At 46.6% G+C, this 20,675-nt stretch overlaps 1 protein-coding gene across 4 annotated transcripts in view; it reads left to right on the forward strand.

Moving 5' to 3' along the window:
- Nucleotides 1-18,010, forward strand: part of LOC137519515 (actinia tenebrosa protease inhibitors-like) — a 159,611-nt gene extending 141,601 nt beyond the window's left edge. For all 4 annotated transcript variants that reach the window (XM_068238474.1, XM_068238477.1, XM_068238476.1 and 1 more), the window contains 3 exons: nucleotides 2,861-3,022; nucleotides 8,624-8,785; nucleotides 17,868-18,010. In XM_068238474.1, the coding sequence (XP_068094575.1) occupies nucleotides 2,861-3,022; nucleotides 8,624-8,785; nucleotides 17,868-17,878 (335 nt within the window). In that variant the 3' untranslated portion in view covers nucleotides 17,879-18,010. The remainder of the gene's footprint in view (nucleotides 1-2,860; nucleotides 3,023-8,623; nucleotides 8,786-17,867) is intronic.
- Nucleotides 18,011-20,675: the final 2,665 nt, after the last annotated feature.

The raw sequence follows: 20,675 nt of genomic DNA on the forward strand, positions 1-20,675 counted from the left end.
GCTCCGCACACTTTTCCTAACCCTAACACACAATTACTTATTGACCAAGTATGTGAACTTTGCGGTCTTTGACATCAATAATTTGCAATAAAATAAAATAAATCTGATTGGATGTGGCTCCACCCCTTTTTTGAATTTGAACCCCAATCACCCAATGGCCAACTGTACCAGGTACAGGTGATTAACAGTGCAAGAATGGCAGCAATTAAATATTCCCCTTAAAAATCAATAGGTGGATTTTGATTGGCTTGTATAGGCTCCACCCACTTTTCTGAATATTAATCCCAGTCACCCAGTGACCAACTGTGCAAAGTTTGAGGACCCTACCATTAACAGTGTAAGAATGGCTGCAGTTTACCTTTTCTCAGTGAAATGTGTATTTGTTTCCGCCCACTGATGACCCAGTATTGCCCGATTATGTATTTGGCTGGTGTTGGCTGCGCCCACTTTTCCTAACCCTAACACACAATTACTCAATTACTCAGTGACCAAGTTTGTGAGCTTTGCGGTCTTTGGCATCAATAACCTGCATTAAAATGAAAAAAACATATTGGCTGTGTGTAGCTCCACCCTGTTTTATGAATGTAAACCCCAGTCACCCAATGATCAACTGTACCAGGTTTGAGACTTGTGCCATTAACAGTGCAAGAATGGCAGCAATGAAATATTCCCCTGAAAAATCAATAGGTAATTTTTGATTGCCTTTTGTAGGCTCACCCACTTTTCTGAATATTAATCCCAGTCACCCAGTAATTAACTGTGCAAAGTTTGAGAACCCTACCATTAACAGTGTAAGAATGGCTGCAGTTTACATTTTCCCAGTACAATTTGTATTTGTCTTCTCCCACTTATGACTCGGCGTTGCCCTTTTATGTATTTGGCTGGTGTTGGCTGTGCCCACTTTTATAACCCTAACGCACAAATAATCAATTACCAAGTTTGTGATCTTTGCAGTGTTTGGCATCAATAATTTGCATTGAAATGAAACAAATCTAATTGGCTGTTTGTGGCTCCACCCCCTTTCTGAAACGGAACCCCAGTCACCCAATGATCAACTGTACCAGGTTTGAGGCATCTGCTATTAACAGTAGAGATGTGGCGAATGGTTCCCGAACCGTTCGCCGGCAAACATCTCTGAATCCCTGGGTGTTTTACTACTTCCGGGTCGCTCTGACCCGGAGTAGTACGCCTGCGCTGCCCGGCGGAGCGCGTCCTAGATCACGCTCCTGTTGCCGGGCACTTTCTGCGCATGTGGGTGATGTCATGAACGACGTCACGCTCATGTGCAGAGAGTGCCCGGCAACAGGAGCGCAATCTAGGACGCAATCCGCCGGGCAGCGCAGGCGTACTACTCTGGGACAGAGTGACCCGGAAGTAATAGAAGGCACAGAGATGTTCGCCTGGCGAACTATTCGCCACATCTCTGATTAACAGTGCAAGAATGGCAGCAATGTAAATATTCCCCTTGAAAATCAATAGGTTAATTTTGATTGGCTTTTATAGACTCCACCCACCTTTATGAATCTTAATCCCAGTCACCCAATGACCAAATGTGCAAGGTTTGAGAACCCTGCCATTTAGAGTGTAAGAATGGCTGCAGTTTACATTTTCCAGTGAAATTTGTATTTGTCTCCACCCCCTTTTTGGTTATGGGAATAAAAAGTATCCTATACTTTATTCCAGGTAATGTACTATGTGTGTGCCAAATTTCATTCAAATCCATTCAGCCATTTTTGCGTGATCGAGTAACAAACATCCAAACAGCCAAACATCCGAACTTTCCCATATATTATATTAGTTGGATTATTGCTGGAATTAAGGTTAGGCACCACCAAGGGGGTCTTAGGGTTAGGCACCACCGGGGGGGGAGTCTTTGGGTTAGGCACCACCAGGAGGGTCTTAGGGTTAGGCATCACAAGGTGGGTCTTAAAGAGTAACTGTCAGGCTGCAGAAGCTAATTTAAACCTCTATTCTCCTGTGTTAAACAGTTTAGAAGGAAGCTCAAAAGCCATTAGTGAAGATAAACATTTCAGTTACCTTTGATGTGTGCTTATCTTAGTCTGTTATAGACCCATAAAGACGCAAGCCGCAGCTAAACTGCAAAGCATTCTGGGGCCCTCCCCTCGGCTGCTAATGAGACGGTACAGGAGCTTCTAATCAGTCCATCGCGAAACACTGATAAATCTCGGGGCAGAGTTTCACTGCAGGAGTCAGCTATTGTTCCTAGCCACATGGCTCATTAATATTCACTGCACACCGTGTTGTTCAAGAACCAGCTTATCTGTGATCAGAAGCAGGCAGGACATGACGACACATTTGGCTTCACAAACATGGAGCCTGCCATGAGCTGTCAGGAGCATCTATCTCTGCATATACTATATACAAATTCTGTGAAATCCAAACGTGGACAGTGAAATGCATATGTAATGTAAGTACAGCCAATCTTTAGCTACTGATATATGTGTTTATTTTCTCTGAGACCCTATACCTAACAGCTCCTCTTTAAGGTTAAGCACCACCAGGGGGGTCTTAGGGTTATGCGCCACCGGGGGTCTTAGGTTTAGGCACCACTAGGGGGAGCTTAGGGTTAGGCACCACCAGGGGGTCTTAGGGTTAGGCACCACAAGGGCGGTCTTATTGTTAGGCACCGCCAGGGGATCTTAGGGTTAGGCACCACCAGGGGGAGTCGGTTTTTCCAGGTGCCCTTTTTGATGTATTTACGTGTTACACTGCCAGCATATTTAGAAATAAGGATGTAATAATAAATTGTCATTCATGCCCCATTCCTGCAAAATCTTCATCATTCTTTTCAGTAAATCTTCTCTTTAATTCCTGACATCTTACTTTTGTTTCCATCTAGATGACACCTGTACGTTAAGTCCGGATCCCGGGACATGCAAGGCATATATGCAACACTTTTACTACGATGTCATGACAAAATGTTGCCGAGCATTTATTTATGGAGGATGCGGTGGAAATAAAAATAATTTCGATACACTTGAGCAGTGTACTCGCACCTGTGGTAATGTATTGTCCAGTGCATCATTCCCTCACAATTACTTCACATATTTAGTATCACATTCACACAATTGTATTGGTCATATTCATAATGTACCTGCAGCACAGGGCCTCCTGCTTCTGTGGGATGGAGGAATAATGTACTAATTTCACACTTAAACAAGTAAAAGCACAAACAAATACAAGATGGCTCAGGCTAGAGGGTGGTCATCTTCCATGCCAGAGGTCAGAGGCCAGCCCAGAGGGTGGTCATCATCCATGCCAAACGTCAGACGTAACGCAAGAAGGTGGTCATAATCCATGCCAGAGGTCAGGAGCCAGGGGGTGGTCATCATCCATGCAAGAGGTCATTGGTCTTGATTCACAAGGCCGTGCAAACTGTTTAGCATGGGTGTAAACAGAGGCGCTCACACGCTTTATGCACCTGAACCAGTTTTATATGCTCCTGTACTGCCTGATGAAGCGGGACTGTTGACCGCGAAACACGTTGCGATTTTATGGAGCTGTGAATAAATTGTATATTTTTACTCTGCATTTGAGTATATGTCCATTACCAGAGGGAGGTAAGTCCACCTCGACTTCCCTCTTTTTATCATTTTTAGAACATTGTTTTACTCTGCTTGGCGCCTCTGTTCATACATATTACAGCACAACCCCTCTCCTGCTCTTGGAGTTTGGCCAGGACGTGTTCTGCCATAAGTTTGTACTTCCCCAGGGTGACCATCTGCAGCAGCGCTTGGCAGTGGTGGGCCTTCATGCTGCTGCTGAGGCGGGGGTGTTTGGCGGCGGGTTTGCCGGAGGATGGAACTGGATCAGAGCTGGAACCTGTTGCACTTCCCCTGACCCTGCTGCGGTTTGGCACCACCCACTGGGGTGATGATGCTGCTGTACCCCCCTCACCCCCTTCCACCAAACTGACCCAGTGTGCGGCGAAAGAGAGGTACCGGCCTGTCTCAAACCAGCTTGACCATGAGTCCATGGTCACATGGACGTGCGCACCCACCACATGGTCAAGCCCACATTCCACGTTGGCCTTCACAAACTGGTGCAGTGCTGGGATGGCCGTGCGTGCGAAGTAGTGTCGGCTGGGGATTGGCCAATCCAGCGCTGCGCACTGCAGGAGCACACGCATCTTGCTCCCCTCCTGCACAAATGAGTACGGGAGGAGCTGGGAGGACATGGCCCGTGTAAGCAAGCCATTAGGCTGGCAGAAGCGACGGCTGCCGGGAGGCTGAGCCCTGACCATGAACGACTCACTCAGCAGGGTCTGGTGGTGGTGGCGTTTTGGGCTTGCACGGGAAGCTGAGGAGGGAGCAGAGGAGACCACTGAGGAGGACTGGCTGCCTGAACCTCAGGCCTCAGTGTTGGCAGGAGTGGCAAAGGGGGTTATGGTGCTCTGACCACTGCAAGGGCCAGCACCAGCTTCCTTCAGCCTCTTGAATTCCTCAGGTTTGTGTTTATTGGCCAGATGATTTATGAAGCTGGAGGTGTCATAGTTGGAGGAGATAGACCCTCTGCTCATCTTCACATGGCACACATTATAAGTCACAAACTTGCTTTTCAGTGAGGGCAGATGAAAAAACGGCCATATTGGTGAGGATTGCAATTTGCCCTGCCCCTTACGTCGCTTAGAATGGGATGCTGCTGCTCATTTTCTCCAAGTGGTGGTTGGGGCCTGGGGTTGAGTGGTGCGGCTGGTGGTAGTAGTGACACTGGCAGTTGGAGCAGCAGGCTCTGGGTCACGCATTCCATGCCCACTGCTGCTCCTGCCAATCCCTGCAATGCTGATCCTCCATGCCACACCCACTGAATCATCCTCCTCCTCAGAGTCATAGCTGACATGATCCCCCTCCTGTGGATGGTAGTCCTGGTCCTTCATCTTTTCATCATCAAAATCAAACTCCCCCTCCTCAAAACAAATGCTGGGATGATGAGCCCGCCCCAAACTCTTCTACTGCTGACACATCATGGATAACGGACTCCCCCCCCCAACAATCACTGTCACCATCTCAGACTCTTCCACAACTGGGTGGCGGCCGTGGAAAAGAAGCCTGGGTCCCGCTGACAAGTGCTGATTGAGCACGGGACCCAGAAAAGCACTGCATGTGGCAGTTTATGCCAGCCCAACCTGAGCTCGGGCTTACCGCTTTCAGCTCCCAAAGTGGAGCCCGAGCACTGGTCGGGATTACTGCCAGGGGGGGTTAAAAGGTTTAAAATTAAATTGTTATTTATCATATCACTGTTGTATTATTGCGGGGATTAAGGTAAGGCACCGCCAGGGGGATCTTATGAGTAGGCACAAGCAGGGGGTGGAATCCTAGGGTTAGGCACCACTGGTGGGGTCTTAGGGTAAGGCACCACCATGGGGGTTTAGGGTTAGGCTCCACCAGCGGGGGTTTAGGGTTAGGCACCACCAGGGGTCTTAGGGTAAGGCACCACCAGGGGGGTTTAGGGTTAGGCACTACCAGAAGGGTTTTAGGGTAAGGCACCACCAGAGGGGGTCTTAGGGTTAGGCACTACCAGGAGGGTTTTAGGTGTAGGCACCATGAGGAAGGTCTTAGGGTAAGGCAACACCAGGGGGGTCTTAAAGTTAGGAACCACCAGGAGGGGAATCTTAGGGTTAGGCACCACCAGGTAGGTTTTAGGATTAAGCTTCACTAGGGGGGCTAAGGGTTAGACACCACCGGGGGGGAGGGCTCTTTTTCCAGGCACCCTTTATTTATGTACATGACAGGTTGAACACGCCATGTGTTTGCCTTAGGGGGCAGGCTTGAACACCCATACTTTGCTGTGAACTCAACTGTTCGCCAGGCCATCACTATTTGTAAGTAGAGATGGCCCGAACCGTTCGCCGGAGAACTTGTTTGCACAAACTTAGCTGGTTCGAGTTTGCGGTGAACCGCGAACACTTAGCGAGCAGGGCTGCTCATCCAGATTCCGGATATCCGGGTAACCCGGATATCTGAACTTTTTTCAGCTATCCGACCGAATTCAGATTCCGAATACCTGGGCCCAAATCTGGATAGCAAACCGTGGATAGTTGGTTGCATACCTGGATATCCGCGGATATCCATAGCATATCCGGATTCGGATACTGTAACTAAGAAGATGACATCCCTGACGTCATTGAGCTAATCAGAGGGCTCCCAGGGGCTCCCAGCAGAAGCTCTATCAACCAATCACAGAAGGGAACCCTGGCCAGCCCCACCTGACCTCACTGAGCAAATCAGAGGGCTCCCAGCCTAAGCCCTGGCACCCAATCACAGAAAGGAACCCTGGCCTGGCCCCCCTGTATAATAATGAGGGCTGCCATGATGACAAATACCGTCCTTGCTTGTGAATGCTCACTGAGAGACATGCTCCAGTACTGCTGGCCTAGCAAGTGCTGTATACAGAGATAAACCTTCACTATATCACTACACTATTGTTATATTGTTAATTAGGTAGCTAGCTTGATTTCATTCAGTGACAGTCAGAGTGTGTGCTCCAGTGCTGCTGCTGCTGCTGCTATGTGTGTGTGTGTGTGCTGTGCACAGACCAGGCCAACTGCTGCCTGCTATTAGCCTTAGCTACAGTACAGGTTAGGGAATAGGATTACTGTGTTATTGTGTAGTTAGTATTATTATTATTATTTATATAGCGTCAACATATTACGCAGCGCTGTACAGTGTATATATATATATATATATATATATATCTTGTCACTAACTGTCCCTCAAAGGAGCTCACAATCTAATCCCTACCATTGCCATATGTCTATATTATGAAGTGTAAGTACTGTAGTCTAGGGCCAATTTTAGAGGGAGCCAATTAACTTATCTGTATGTTTTTGGAATGTGGGAGGAAACCGGAGTGCCCGGAGGAAACCCACGCAGACACGGAGAGAACATACAAACTCTTTGCAGATAGTGCCCTGGCTGGGATTCGAACCAGGGACCCAGCGCTGCAAGGCGAGAGAGCTAACCACTACGCCACCGTGCTGCCCTGTAGAACTGCAGTCAGTGTGCTAGTAGTTGTTAGAGTAGTAGTACTACTGTGTTAGCTTTCTACAGAACTGCTGTGCTGTGAACAGTGACAGTGTGCACTAGTGTCTTCTCCTCTGCTATCTGACTGTCACTCAGGACTTGGCACGTGGCACTTTGCATTTGGCACTTGGCACGTGGCACTTTGCACTTGGCACTTGACATTTGGCAGTTGGCACTTTTCACTTTGCCCACTTTCCCTAGACCCCTTAAAATATTTTTTTCCATCAGTTTTGTGGCCAAAAACAGTGTTTGTAGTTTTTCGCCTGCCCATTGAAGTCTATTGCGGTTCAAAAAGGATGCAGGTTCCCAAACTTTTTCGGAAGTTTGAGTTCGAGGTTCGTGAACTGAAAATCGGAGGTTCGAGCCATCTCTATTTGTAAGTAGGGACTGCCTTTATATATTTAAATGGAAGGTAGGATAGAATGGTGCTGGCACTGCAGCTAGGAGTGAAGGGAGGGTTGTAGGAGTGCAGACCAGGTATCCGATACGATGCAGATAGACCAGCGTGCTCAGGCTCGGCAGCCTCCGCAGAAGCGCATCTGCGCGAAACGGCTGTAAGACTCTCATCCCCCAGCATCCACCGCACAGCTTCACCAGCAAACCGGAATGTTAGCTCTAAATATGCATGAAATTTGAAACGACGTCGTTGCACCATGTGCTATGAATAAACAAGCAGTTTACAGCAGTGCCAGCATTTCTCATCTTTTTCTCAGCCTGCGTACTTTATATATTTAAAAAGAAAAAATCTCTCATTTTCAATATTTGTAAATGTTGTGTTTGTACCAGTGCTGGTCGTAATGGAAAAATCTACGCTTACGGATCATTACGCGTAATATTACGCTATTACGCATTACGCAATTACGGTTACGGCGTAGGAAATTATCTACGGTACATCACTGTAATTACGCGTAAACTTACGCAGTTACGCGTAAGGATACTGTAATGTAGGCGCTTACACTACGATGTTACGCGTAGTGCTGTAATACCCATTAATGCGTATTTTTTTACGCATACGGACGATATGTACGCAATAGCCGTCAATGTGACAGTTATTGCGTACATATCATTTGTATGCGTCAAAACGTACGCTTATACTGAAGGGCGGGAGAAGATACTATTGGTTGCTTAGGATGTTGACTGATTGGCTACTCTTAGAAAAGGGGAGTTTTTACGTTAGTAATTACGCGTAAAATTACGCGTAAGTGTTCGTAAAATTACGCATACCTAGCAATTACGGTAATTACGATACCACTCTACTGCTTACGCGTAAATTATTACGCGTAAGACCGTAATTTACGCGTAGCGCTTACGCGTAAATTTACAGTGAATTACGATGCGTAATTACGCTCATGCGTAATTTCGGCCCAGCACTGGTTTGTACTATTTTCAGTTGGATGTAGGGGAATAAGCAGCCTGCAATGTCATATTCTGTTTGATTTACGTTTTACACTGCCAGCATATTTAGAAATAAGGATGTAATAATAAATTGTCATTCATGCCCCATTCCTGCAAAATCTTCATCATTCTTTTCAGTAAATCATCTCTTTAATTCCTGACATCTTCCTTTTGTTTCCATGTAGATGACATCTGTACACTACCTAAGAAAACCGGCCCATGCAAAGCGGATATGCAACGCTATTACTACGATACCGAGACAAAATCTTGCCGAAGATTTGTTTATGGAGGATGCAAGGGAAATAGAAATAATTTCGAAACACTGAAGGACTGTATTCGCACCTGTGGTAATTACCAGTGCATCATTCTCTCACAATTACTGCACATATTTAGTTTCACATTCACACAATTGTATTGGTTATAATCATAATGTACCTGCTGCACAGGGCCTCCTGCTTCTCTGGGGTTGAGGGATAACGTACTAATTTCAATAAAAAAGGTTCTAAACAAATAAAAGCACACACACATACAATAAACCTATAGTATGAGCGCATACAAAACAAAACCCATAGGAAACAGTAGTTAGAATAAAGCCTGGTACATATATTACATTTTATTGGACAATGATTGGCCAGCCTTACCACATCTACATAGTATGAGGGCTAACAGATTGTGAGTATTATGAATGGAGTGAGGAGGTAAGTCTCATACTACATGGGAGTACAGCAGATGGAAGAGGGTGTTTGTAATTTATGACAGAGGTCAGAGGCCAGGGGGTGGTCATCATCCATGCCAGAGGTCAGAAACCAGGGGGTGGTCATCACCCATGAAAAAGGTCAGAAGCCAGGGGGTGGTCATCATCCATGCCAGAGGTCAGAAACCAGGGGGTGGTCATCACCCATGAAAAAGGTCAGAAGCCAGGGGGTGGTCATCATCCATGCCAGAGGTCAGAAACCAGGGGGTGGTCATCACCCATGAAAAAGGTCAGAAGCCAGGGGGTGGTCATCATCCATGCCAGAGGTCAGAAACCAGGGGGTGGTCATCACCCATGAAAAAGGTCAGAAGCCAGGGGGTGGTCATCATCCATGCCAGAGGTAAGAAGCCAGGGGGTGGTCATCATCCATGCCAGAGGTAAGAAGCCAGGGGGTGGTCATCATCCATGCCAGAGGTCAGAAACCAGGGGGTGGTCATCACCCATGAAAAAGGTCAGAAGCCAGGGGGTGGTCATCATCCATGCCAGAGGTAAGAAGCCAGGGGGTGGTCATCATCCATGCCAGAGGTAAGAAGCCAGGGGGTGGTCATCATCCATGCCAGAGGTCAGAAGCCAGGGGGTGGTCATCATCCATGCCAGAGGCAGTGGTGTCGCTAGTGTCATTTATTTGGGGCTCATGCCTCGAATATGGCTTTGTGGTGCGCCTTATTCCAGCTCTAGGGTGCTCCAGCAGCTTAGCGCGTCTGCTGTTCACTCGAGCCGGCGGCTGCCATGTTGTTGGTGGTGCTCGCCGCTCATAATCAACAGCGACCATCCAGCAGCAATTGAAAATACACGCTGAGCCAGCGAGCCGACAATCAGGGCTGGCTGGCAACATCCTTCCGCCCCCTGCCCAATCAGGAGCACCTGGCAGGGGGCGTTGTATTAAATAGGCAGGGGGCTGGGGAGAGCGTGATTAGCTCCACCCCCTGCACATGGAGGAGAGATGTCATTTGCTGGCCCGCCTGGTGCTCGCTGACCATCGCATAGCACTAGCCAAGCAAATGGTAATTCTCAGCCTACGTTGCAGTGCCAGCGTTTGAGGAGGCACCCAAAATGGATAAAACTAAGTTAAAAACAAAGTAAAATAAAAAAATAGAGGTGGCTAACCTCTTCAGGTGACTCAATCAAATTTGTGATAAAAAGATCAATGTTTATTTGCTCAAATAAATATTGATCTTTTTATCACAAAATTGATTGCGTCATCTGAAGAGGTTAGCCACCTCTATTTTTTTTATTTTATTTTGTTTTTACCTTAGTTTTATCCATTTTGGGCGCCTCCTCAAACTTTGTTGCACAGGTTTCACAACTTCCCTTTAGGACTTCACCGATGTTGTTTCCTCTGAATGGATGGATTTTATTTTTGTATTTCATGGTAAGCAGCTCATGGTTTTGGTTACTGTAGTACTACCCTCCATTCCATGGGCGTAGCTATCACCACTGCGACCCCTGCTATCGCAGGGGGACCCCCAGGCTTTGGGGGGTCCCACCTCCTCCCTCTCCTCAAGTGCAACCAGTAAGCAAAAAAACCTCCCTATTTGCTCACAAAAACTGTCCCCTCGCCCTCCTCCCGTCATGCAGAGCAGCAAGTTTCGGGAGTGTCTGTAATGTTTTCCTGTTTCCAGACGCTGCTTCCCAGCAGAACACTCTCTGCTGCCATTCGCCGGCTCCCGATCACGTGACCATCATGGGGTTTGGGAACCAAGGGGGCCCCATGCTCTCATTTTTGCAGGAGGGTCCTGTAAAGTCTAGTTACGCCATTGTTACGTACCCCCTGAATTATTATTATTATTATTATTGATTTATAAAGCGCCAACATATTCCGTGGCACTGTACAAAGTAAGAAACAAACATGGGGTACATAATAATACAGACAATGGTGTACACCAATATACAAGATACATAATTAGTGACAAAATACAAAGAATGATACAAAATACAAATTATAGAATTGGTAATGACAGTGAAAAAATTAACATGATGAATAAAATGTATAATGGTTACCAAGACACAAAAGGGGGAGAGAGCCCTGCCCTTGTGAGCTTACAATCTAAAGGGAATGGGGGGGGGGGGGGAAGGAGACAGGAGGAGGGGTAGTATGCAGCAAATATATAGAGGCTTTGGGCTCAATTCTGGTAGCGTTTAGTAAATAATTACCTCATGGAATTGGGTTTACCTCATGAGGGAAATCAACTTTTGAATTCTGGTAGTTTAGGTAAAGTTTTACCTCATGTAATTTCATGAGGTAATTCATGTGGTAATTTTCTACTAAAAAAAGTGTGGTATTTAGTAGTGAAATACCTCACACTTGAATTCTGAAGAGAAATAAGGTGCGTGTTTGCATGTCTTTTACCTCACATAATTAGACCTACCTCTACCACATGATAAATGCAGTGCTGTGACAGAATTGTGATATCTGTCACATAACATGGAGCCTTTTCAGCTTGTTCCGTGTTCAGGGCCCCCATATTTTGCTGAAATAAGTAAAAGTGATCTGACCACTAGCTTCCATTTAGTTTAAAAAAAAGTGCTCCAAACCCTGTACAATCCTTCATGATTTTTTTTTTTTTTTTTTAAATATAATGGATGCCTATAAATTGACTTTTCATAGGTTGCTACATAATCAAATACACCTTCCCTCAAAAAAACAAAACAAAAAAAAAACGACATCTTCCAAAGACTATCCTAACTTATGGGAGACAATTAAATACTATTACTTATGTGCTGCAGGCTTACCACAGAAATACCTCATGTTTTACCTCACTCTATGCATTTACCTCATGTTTTACCGTATGTTTTACCTCATTTTTGGAAATGAAGAAAAATCTTTCAGAATTGATAAAAGAAGAGGAAAATACCTCATGAGGTATTTTACCTCCCAAAAAATATTTACCTCACATAGCTACCAGAATTGAGCCCTTTGTGTTTTAGGATACCTAGTAGGAGTGCAATTTGGTCTTAGTACAAAGGGAAGTGGCCTAAGGTAGCGCATATGCTTGTCGGAACAAGTGTGTTTTTAGAGAGCGTTTAAAGGTAACAAAGGTTGGCGAGTGACGGATGTGTTGTGGGAGGGCATTCCAGAGGAGGGGTGAAGCGCGTGCGAAGTCTTGTAAGCGTGAATGTGAGGAGGTGATTCTAGAGGAGGACAACAGAAGATCATGTGCTGATCTGAGATTGCGATTGGGTTTGTATCTGGAGATTAGTGAGGATATGTACCGGGGAGAGAGATTGTGGAGAGCTTTGTAGGTGAGGGATAAGAGTTTGAACTGAATCCTCTGGGTAATTTGCAGCCAGTGAAGAGCTTGACAAAGAGGGTCAGCTGAGGAAGAGCGAGAAGAAAGATGAATAAGACAAGCAGCTGAGTTCAGTACCGACTGGAGCGGGGCCAGTTTGTTAGACGGTAGTCCACAAAGTAGTACGTTGCAGTAGTCCAGAGAAGAAATTATAAGAGCATGTATTACCATTTTGGTTGTGTCTTGAGTGAGAAAGGGACGGATGCGAGATATGTTTTTGAGTTGGAGATGGCAGGAGCTGGTTATGGAGTGAACATGAGGAATAAAAGAGAGAGAGGAGTCGAATATCACCCCCAAGCACCGTGCTTTGGGAACTGAAGTTATGGGAGTGTTATTAACATTTATTGTTACTTCAGGCAGGGAGGTGGACAGAGACGGTGGAAAAATTATTAGTTCCGTTTTACTCATATTAAGTCCCAGGGCCAAAACTGAACCCTGGGACCAACCTCACAGGCCTTCACAGTGGGCTCGGCCAGAGTTTTGATCTTTGATTGGGGGAAGGTTTAGCACGGGGCCCTACTGGCTCAGTTTTGGTGAGGGGCCCTCAGAGTTCCAGCTATGCCTCTGGTCTATTCAGTTTTTTTGTTCAAGTCTTGTGGTGGGCGGCAGGCCTTTTCTGGTAGCTGTTACAGGGCCGCGGGCCTCAGTCTGTGATGCATGCAAACATTTGAAAAGTGGGGACAAAAGTTGACATACAATAGTTACCCATGGTGGAGTAATGGGTTAATGAGGTCCAGGTCCCTACTAGTGTTGGGCGAACAGTGTTCGCCACTGTTCGGGTTCTGCAGAACATCACCCTGTTCGGGTGATGTTCGAGTTCGGCCGAACACCTAATGGTGTTCGGCCAAACTGTTCGGGTTCGCCCGAACTGCTCAATGGCCGGCCGAACAGGGCCCCTGTTCGGCCGAACAGGGCCCTGTTCGGCCGAATACGGCCCCCCTATGGGGTCGCAGGCATAAGGGGGGAGCATGCCCCGATCGCGGGGGGGAGTCGGAAATTCCCCCCACCCCCTCCGCTAGCGCTCCTCCCTCTGCCCGCTTCCCCATAAAAAAAGTTTAATGCAAGTTAAATAGTACCGGTGGCTGGCAGTGGAGTGAGGAGGAAGAGGAGTCCGAGTAGGAGAGTGACGCGTTGAGGCCGGGCAGCGGGCGGTTCAGCGGTAGTACCCTTGTGGTACTTCCGCCCTTTCTCTGACCTCACGTCCTCTACGTGATGACGCATACGAGGGTACGCGTGACGCGTACCCTCGTATGCAGAGGACGTGAGGTCAGAGAAAGGGCGGAAGTACCACAAGGGTACTACCGCTGAACCGCCCGCTGCCCGGCCTCAACGCGTCACTCTCCTACTCGGACTCCTCTTCCTCCTCACTCCACTGCCAGCCACCGGTACTATTTAACTTGCATTAAACTTTTTTTATGGGGAAGCGGGCAGAGGGAGGAGCGCTAGCGGAGGGGGTGGGGGGAATTTCCGCCCCCCCCCACGATCGGGGCATGCTCCCCCCTTATGCCTGCGACCCCATAGGGCCCCCAAAATGGGCATGTTCGGGGGTCCCATTGACTTCCATTGAGTTCGGGGTTCGGGCCGAACATGCCGAACATCTGGCCCATGTTCGGCCTGTTCGGCCCGAACCCGAACATCCAGGTGTTCGCCCATCACTAGTCCCTACATGCCATCGGCTCAGAGGAGAAAACGGAGTCTCCACACATAAAAAGCACCCGAGGGACACAGACAATGTTACATTGTAGGAGTTCCGAGGCCAAAAAGAATGAAACTTATAATATGCTGATGTGGCTAAAAAACTAATTAACATTACCCAAAAGTGGAGGTGTTGGTTGAATTTTAGGCAATTTCTCTCAATCACAGTCAGCTCCTCAAATTGTAAATATTGGGTCACGTGACTGGGGAGGGGCAGTCGTACTGCCGGCAGGTGAATCACTTGGGGGCGTGGCTTCCCCCTGCAAAGTGAGCAGGGACATCACATGCAGCGATGTTGTGAACATAACATTTTCAGTTTGTGAAGGTGAAGGCAAATTTGCCATAAATGTTCACAAATGGCCGAACCGGAATAGACATCAATGGGCAGGTGAGTTCTAAAACCAACACAAAAGTAAGTGGCCACAAAAGTGATAGAAAAGTTGTTTCAGGGGGTCTAACACCTGGACCGTGGCATGCCGGAGGGGGAACCGTGGCAAAAGTCCCACCAAGTATTATACAGAGTTTATGCAGAGTCGTGTTATAATCTCCAAAGGACAGAAATCACATTACATTCCTACTATTGTAGAATAAAGTCCGGCGTGTGTACACGGCGATAAGGTAGTGTAAGGGTTACCCCCGCTTCACACTGACAGACCAAACGCAATGCTTAACACACCGCAAACAACCGCAATTACGTCAGGTGATCATACCTTTGTTTTTACTAGTTGACATCTCCAGGACATAAATGTTAGTCCTCTCTGCGGCAGTCGTTGTGTAGTGGTGTGTAGTGGTGTGTAGTGGTGTGTAGTGGTGTGTAGTGTTGTGTAGTGTTCTGTAGTGTTGTGTAGTGGTGTGTAGCGGTGTGTAGCGTTGTGTAGTGTTGTGTAGTGGTGTGTAGCGGTGTGTAGCGGTGTGTAGTGGTGTGTAGTGGTGTGTAGTGGTGTGTAGTGGTGTGTAGCGGTGTGTAGTGTTGTGTAGTGGTGTGTAGTGGTGTGTAGCGGTGTGTAGTGGTGTGTAGTGGTGTGTAGCGGTGTGTAGCGGTGTGTAGTGTTGTGTAGTGGTGTGTAGTGGTGTGTAGTGGTGTGTAGCGGTGTGTAGCGGTGTGTAGTGTTGTGTAGCGGTGTGTAGTGTTGTGTAGTGGTGTGTAGTGTTGTCTAGTGGTGTGTAGCGGTGTGTAGTGGTGTGTAGTGTTGTGTAGTGGTGTGTAGTGTTGTGTAGCGGTGTGTAGTGTTGTGTAGTGGTGTGTAGTGGTGTGTAGTGGTGTGTAGTGTTGTGTAGCGGTGTGTAGCGGTGTGTAGTGTTGTGTAGTGGTGTGTAGTGGTGTGTAGTGGTGTGTAGTGGTGTGTAGTGGTGTGTAGTGTTGTGTAGTGGTGTGTAGCGGTGTGTAGTGGTGTGTAGTGGTGTGTAGTGGTGTGTAGTGGTGTGTAGTGTTGTGTAGCGGTGTGTAGCGGTGTGTAGTGGTGTGTAGTGGTGTGTAGCGGTGTGTAGCGGTGTGTAGTGGTGTGTAGTGGTGTGTAGCGTTGTGTAGTGGTGTGTAGCGTTGTGTAGTGGTGTGTAGCGGTGTGTAGTGGTGTGTAGTGGTGTGTAGTGGTGTGTAGTGGTGTGTAGTGTTGTGTAGCGGTGTGTATCGGTGTGTAGTGTTGTGTAGTGGTGTGTAGCGGTGTGTAGTGGTGTGTAGTGGTGTGTAGCGGTGTGTAGTGGTGTGTAGCGGTGTGTAGCGGTGTGTAGTGGTGTGTAGTGTTGTGTAGCGGTGTGTAGTGTTGTGTAGTGGTGTGTAGTGGTGTGTAGTGTTGTGTAGTGTTGTGTAGTGGTGTGTAGCGGTGTGTAGTGGTGTGTAGTGGTGTGTAGTGTTGTGTAGCGGTGTGTAGTGGTGTGTAGTGGTGTGTAGCGGTGTGTAGTGGTGTGTAGTGGTGTGTAGTGGTGTGTAGTGGTGTGTAGTGGTGTGTAGTGGTGTGTAGCGGTGTGTAGTGGTGTGTAGTGTTGTGTAGCGGTGTGTAGTGTTGTGTAGTGGTGTGTAGTGTTGTGTAGTGTTGTGTAGTGGTGTGTAGCGGTGTGTAGTGGTGTGTAGTGGTGTGTAGTGTTGTGTAGCGGTGTGTAGTGGTGTGTAGTGGTGTGTAGTGGTGTGTAGTGTTGTGTAGCGGTGTGTAGTGTTGTGTAGTGGTGTGTAGTGTTGTGTAGTGGTGTGTAGTGGTGTGTAGTGGTGTGTAGTGTTGTGTAGCGGTGTGTAGTGGTGTGTAGCGGTGTGTAGTGGTGTGTAGTGGTGTGTAGTGGTGTGCAGTGGTGTGTAGTGGTGTGCAGTGGTGTGTAGTGGTGTGTAGTGGTGTGTAGTGGTGTGTAGTGGTGTGTAGTGGTGTGTAGTGGCTGTTGTGCTTGTGTGCACAATCATGGGAGTGCAGCCGATTGTGGTGTTTCAGCCCCTATGGTCAGGCTGAGGTAGTTCAATGACAGTTAAGTGACCGAAAAACACTGATTCTGCAGTGTGGGCCCAGTGTTGGTCCAGTAAGCTTTATTCATCTCCTGAGGTGATCAGAAAAAAGTGTTTTTGCCAAAATGTATGCCGTGGATCGAATTTAGGCTCCCTCCACACTACATGCGATTCCGATTTTTAATCATTACTGCATGCTGCATTTTTTCTGCGTTTTTCTGATGATAGCATTCAGGAAAAATCAGAATCTGATTCGCAAATCAGAATTGCAGATCGTATTTGCAGTGTGCAGGGAGCTTAATGCTGGGAATACACGTTACATTGCGTGGCAGAATCGCTCAAATAGATGCCTTCAATAGATACAATTCCGTCATGTCCGATGTTCCGCTCAATCCTTTTCTGATCGATTTCTCATAGAAGTTAATGGAAAAAAGATAAGAAAAACGAGTGGAAGATACGGGAATCGAGCAGAGAATTGAATGGTTAATAGATCGCATAACATGTATTCCCAGCATAAGACTGATCCCAATGAAGCAGCAAGCTTATAGTCTCGGGTGTCCCAGCACAATAATACAGGCCATTGCTTCATAGACATACTGTATGTAGTAGGCACCTGACAGTGCAGCTTTATACAGGCAGATTGCACTATAACAAGAAGAATAGAGAGTCACACAAAGAGAACTGGAGAGAGAACAATGCACTGATGAGGGGTATTGTGTGTACAAGGTACAAGATACACTATAGCAGCAATGGGCATACCTGTGTCTGCCCAGCTAAAGTCACAGGACTGTGGACAGTCACACACAGAGAACTGCAGTATAACAATCGCAAGATAAGGCATGTGACATCACTGGTGGGAATATACCAATATGAGGCACTATATAAAGATAAAGGTTGTGACTCTGATGCTGAAATTAGAATAACTTGGGTATAAAACAGATATCCTGAATAATGTATTACGGACTGTTATATGTCATTATGTCATCTCTTTAGGGTGTGGATAATGAGATGCAGATAATTCTGGGTTGATGCCACATTATACACATGTTAATGCAAATTAAATGCTCAGATTTCTTTCGTTGGTCCATTTCCACCCAGCAGGAATTTTCCTGAAGATGTGTGTAATATTGCACGGCTGCCAGTGATCTGTGCATAGCAGTGACTGTCCTTAGTTACCAATCCTTCTGCACTGACTGTATGACTTCTGTCTGTATAAAATAATCCACTGGCCTTTATTTTACAACAATGATTCCTCTTCCCTCCAGGAAATGAGTGATGATGGACAGGACGGATGATTCCAGAACAGCGGACGTCTATCCGGTGTGGAGAGGACGAGATGCCGGCAGTCTATGCAGAGATATCATGTGTTAGGAAACACTCTGATAATAAACTCAGCATAAAGCATGAAGGGTCTCTTGCCTCAGTGTCAGAAAGAGAGCAGAGAGAGTGATGAGGAGTGATGAGGAGTGATGAGGAGTGATGAGAAATGATGAGAAGTGATGAGGAGTGATGAGAAGTGATGAGAAGTGATGAGAAGTGATGAGGAGTGATGAGGAGTGATGAGGAGTGATGAGAATTGATGAGGAGTGATGAGAAGTGATGAGAATTGATGAGGAGTTATGAGGAGTGATGAGGAGTGATGAGGAGTGATGAGGAGTGATGAGGAGTGATGAGGAGTGATGAGAATTGATGAGGAGTTATGAGGAGTGATGAGAAGTGATGAGAAGTGATGAGGAGTGATGAGGAGTGATGAGAATTGATGAGGAGTGATGAGAATTGATGAGGAGCGATGAGGAGCGATGAGAAGTGATGAGGAGTGATGAGAAGTGATGAGGAGTGATGAGAAGTGATGAGGAGAGATGAGAAGTGATGAGGAGTGATGAGAAGTGATGAGGAGAGATGAGAAGTGATGAGAAGTGATTATAAGTGATGAGAAGTGATGAGGAGTGATGAGGAGTGATGAGGAGTGATGAGAATTGATGAGGAGTGATGAGAAGTGATAAGGAGTGATGAGGAGTGATGAGGAGTGATGAGAATTGATGAGGAGTGATGAGAATTGATGAGGAGTGATGAGAAGTGATGAGGAGTGATGAGGAGTGATGAGGAGTGATGAGGAGTGATGAGGAGTGATGAGGAGTGATGAGGAGTGATGATTAGTGATGATTAGTGATGAGAATTGATGAGGAGTGATGAGGAGTGATGAGAAGTGATGAGGAGTGATGAGAAGTGATGAGGAGTGATGAGAAGTGATGAGGAGTGGTGAGAAGTGATGAGAAGTGATGAGGAGTGATGAGAAGTGATGAGAATTGATGAGGAGTGATGAGGAGTGATGAGGAGTGATGAGAAGTGATGAGGAGTGGTGAGAAGTGATGAGGAGTGATGAGGAGTGATGAGAAGTGATGAGATGTGATGAGGAGTGATGAGGAGTGATGAGAAGGGATGAGAAGTGATAAGTGATGAGGAGTGATGAGAAGTGATGATTAGTGATGAGAATTGATGAGGAGTGATGAGGAGTGATGAGAAGTGATGAGGAGTGATGAGGAGTGATGAGGAGTGATGAGGAGTGATGAGGAGTGATGAGAAGTGATGAGGAGTGATGAGAAGTGATGAGGAGTGATGAGGAGTGATGAGGAGTGATGAGGAGTGATGAGGAGTGATGAGAAGTGATGAGGAGTGATGAGGAGTGATGAGAAGTGATGAGGAGTGATGAGACGTGATGAGAATTGATGAGAATTGATGAGGAGTGATGAGAAGTGATGAGGATTGATGAGAAGTGATAAGTGGGCATGACATTACGATACTCACCCTAGAATAGCGCACATTGTGCACGCAGTGTAAGCAGCAGTACATGGATAACACTTGTGCTGCACACATCACTTTACTTATGTTACCGGCATTACCAGAAATGTGACCGCAATGTTACCCATGATGCAATGCAATGCGCACTGCTCTGGGGGTGAAGGTGAAACTGCTCTGTGCCGTCTGTGCGCGGCAGTTCTACCATCACACAGCTGTAAGAGGGTCACCAAAACGACCAGCAAGAGGTGACAAACTGCATCTGCCCCCACAGTAGGGACGCAGGTCACCGGCAGACAGTGAACTTGGGCTGCTCGCCGTTTGCGTTTGATGTGAGCTTTTTTGTCTAAAGTTTGCGCTTGCATTTTTTTATTATTAACCACTGAATTTAGGGATTATTAATAAAGCCTCCGCATGTGCTAGAAACAGCCAATTTGCAGGGTATGTTAAGGAGGACAGGGGGAACAAGAGAAGCATTTTTTGTTGTTGTTTCTTCAAAAAGAGTTTGGAAAAAAATCGATTTTAAATTCACAATAGGAAAAAAGTATATATTAAAAAGCAGTAAATTACAGATATTGTATTGACCTTTGATAGTGTAAATTTACATATATCAAAGGAAAGAGCAATGAATTTCATGCTGGGGTTTCCAGGGGGTCCTTAGGCTCAGGGTCCATACACAGTGCATACGGACCCCCTGGAAACCCCTCCGGAGCCGCAATGCTTTGGCCAGGGATCGCTGTACAGCCGCAATATGTCTGTATAAGAATCCCTGGTGACCAGGGATGCTCATCCAATATTCGGGTATCCAAACTACTCAGATAATCGGAACTTTTTCAGCTATCCGACCTCAGATTTGGATTCCAGATATCCATGCAAACCTGAATAGCGCTATCCGACTTAATGCGGATATATATCGGAAATCCGGATACTGAGTTCGGATATCTGAATCCGGACACTCTAAATAAGGAGATGATGCCCATGACGTCATTGAGCCAATCAGAGGGCTCCCAGTCTAAGCCCTAGCACCCAATTACAGAAGGGAACCCTGGCCAGCCCCATCCCCCCCTTTATATTAAGGAGGGCTGCCATGATGAGAAATCTCATCCTTGCTTGTCACTGCTCACTGAGAGACATGCTCCAGTGCTGCTGGACTAGCAAGTGCGGTATACAGTGATAAACCTAAAGCTGTTCAGTGATTAACCCCTTCACTAACTATTGTTCTATTTTTTATTAGTTAGTTAGCTATCTTGATTTCATTCAGTGACAGTCAGACTCTG

This window comes from Hyperolius riggenbachi, chromosome 5 (assembly GCF_040937935.1).
Source record: "Hyperolius riggenbachi isolate aHypRig1 chromosome 5, aHypRig1.pri, whole genome shotgun sequence".
NCBI lineage: Eukaryota > Metazoa > Chordata > Amphibia > Anura > Hyperoliidae > Hyperolius > Hyperolius riggenbachi.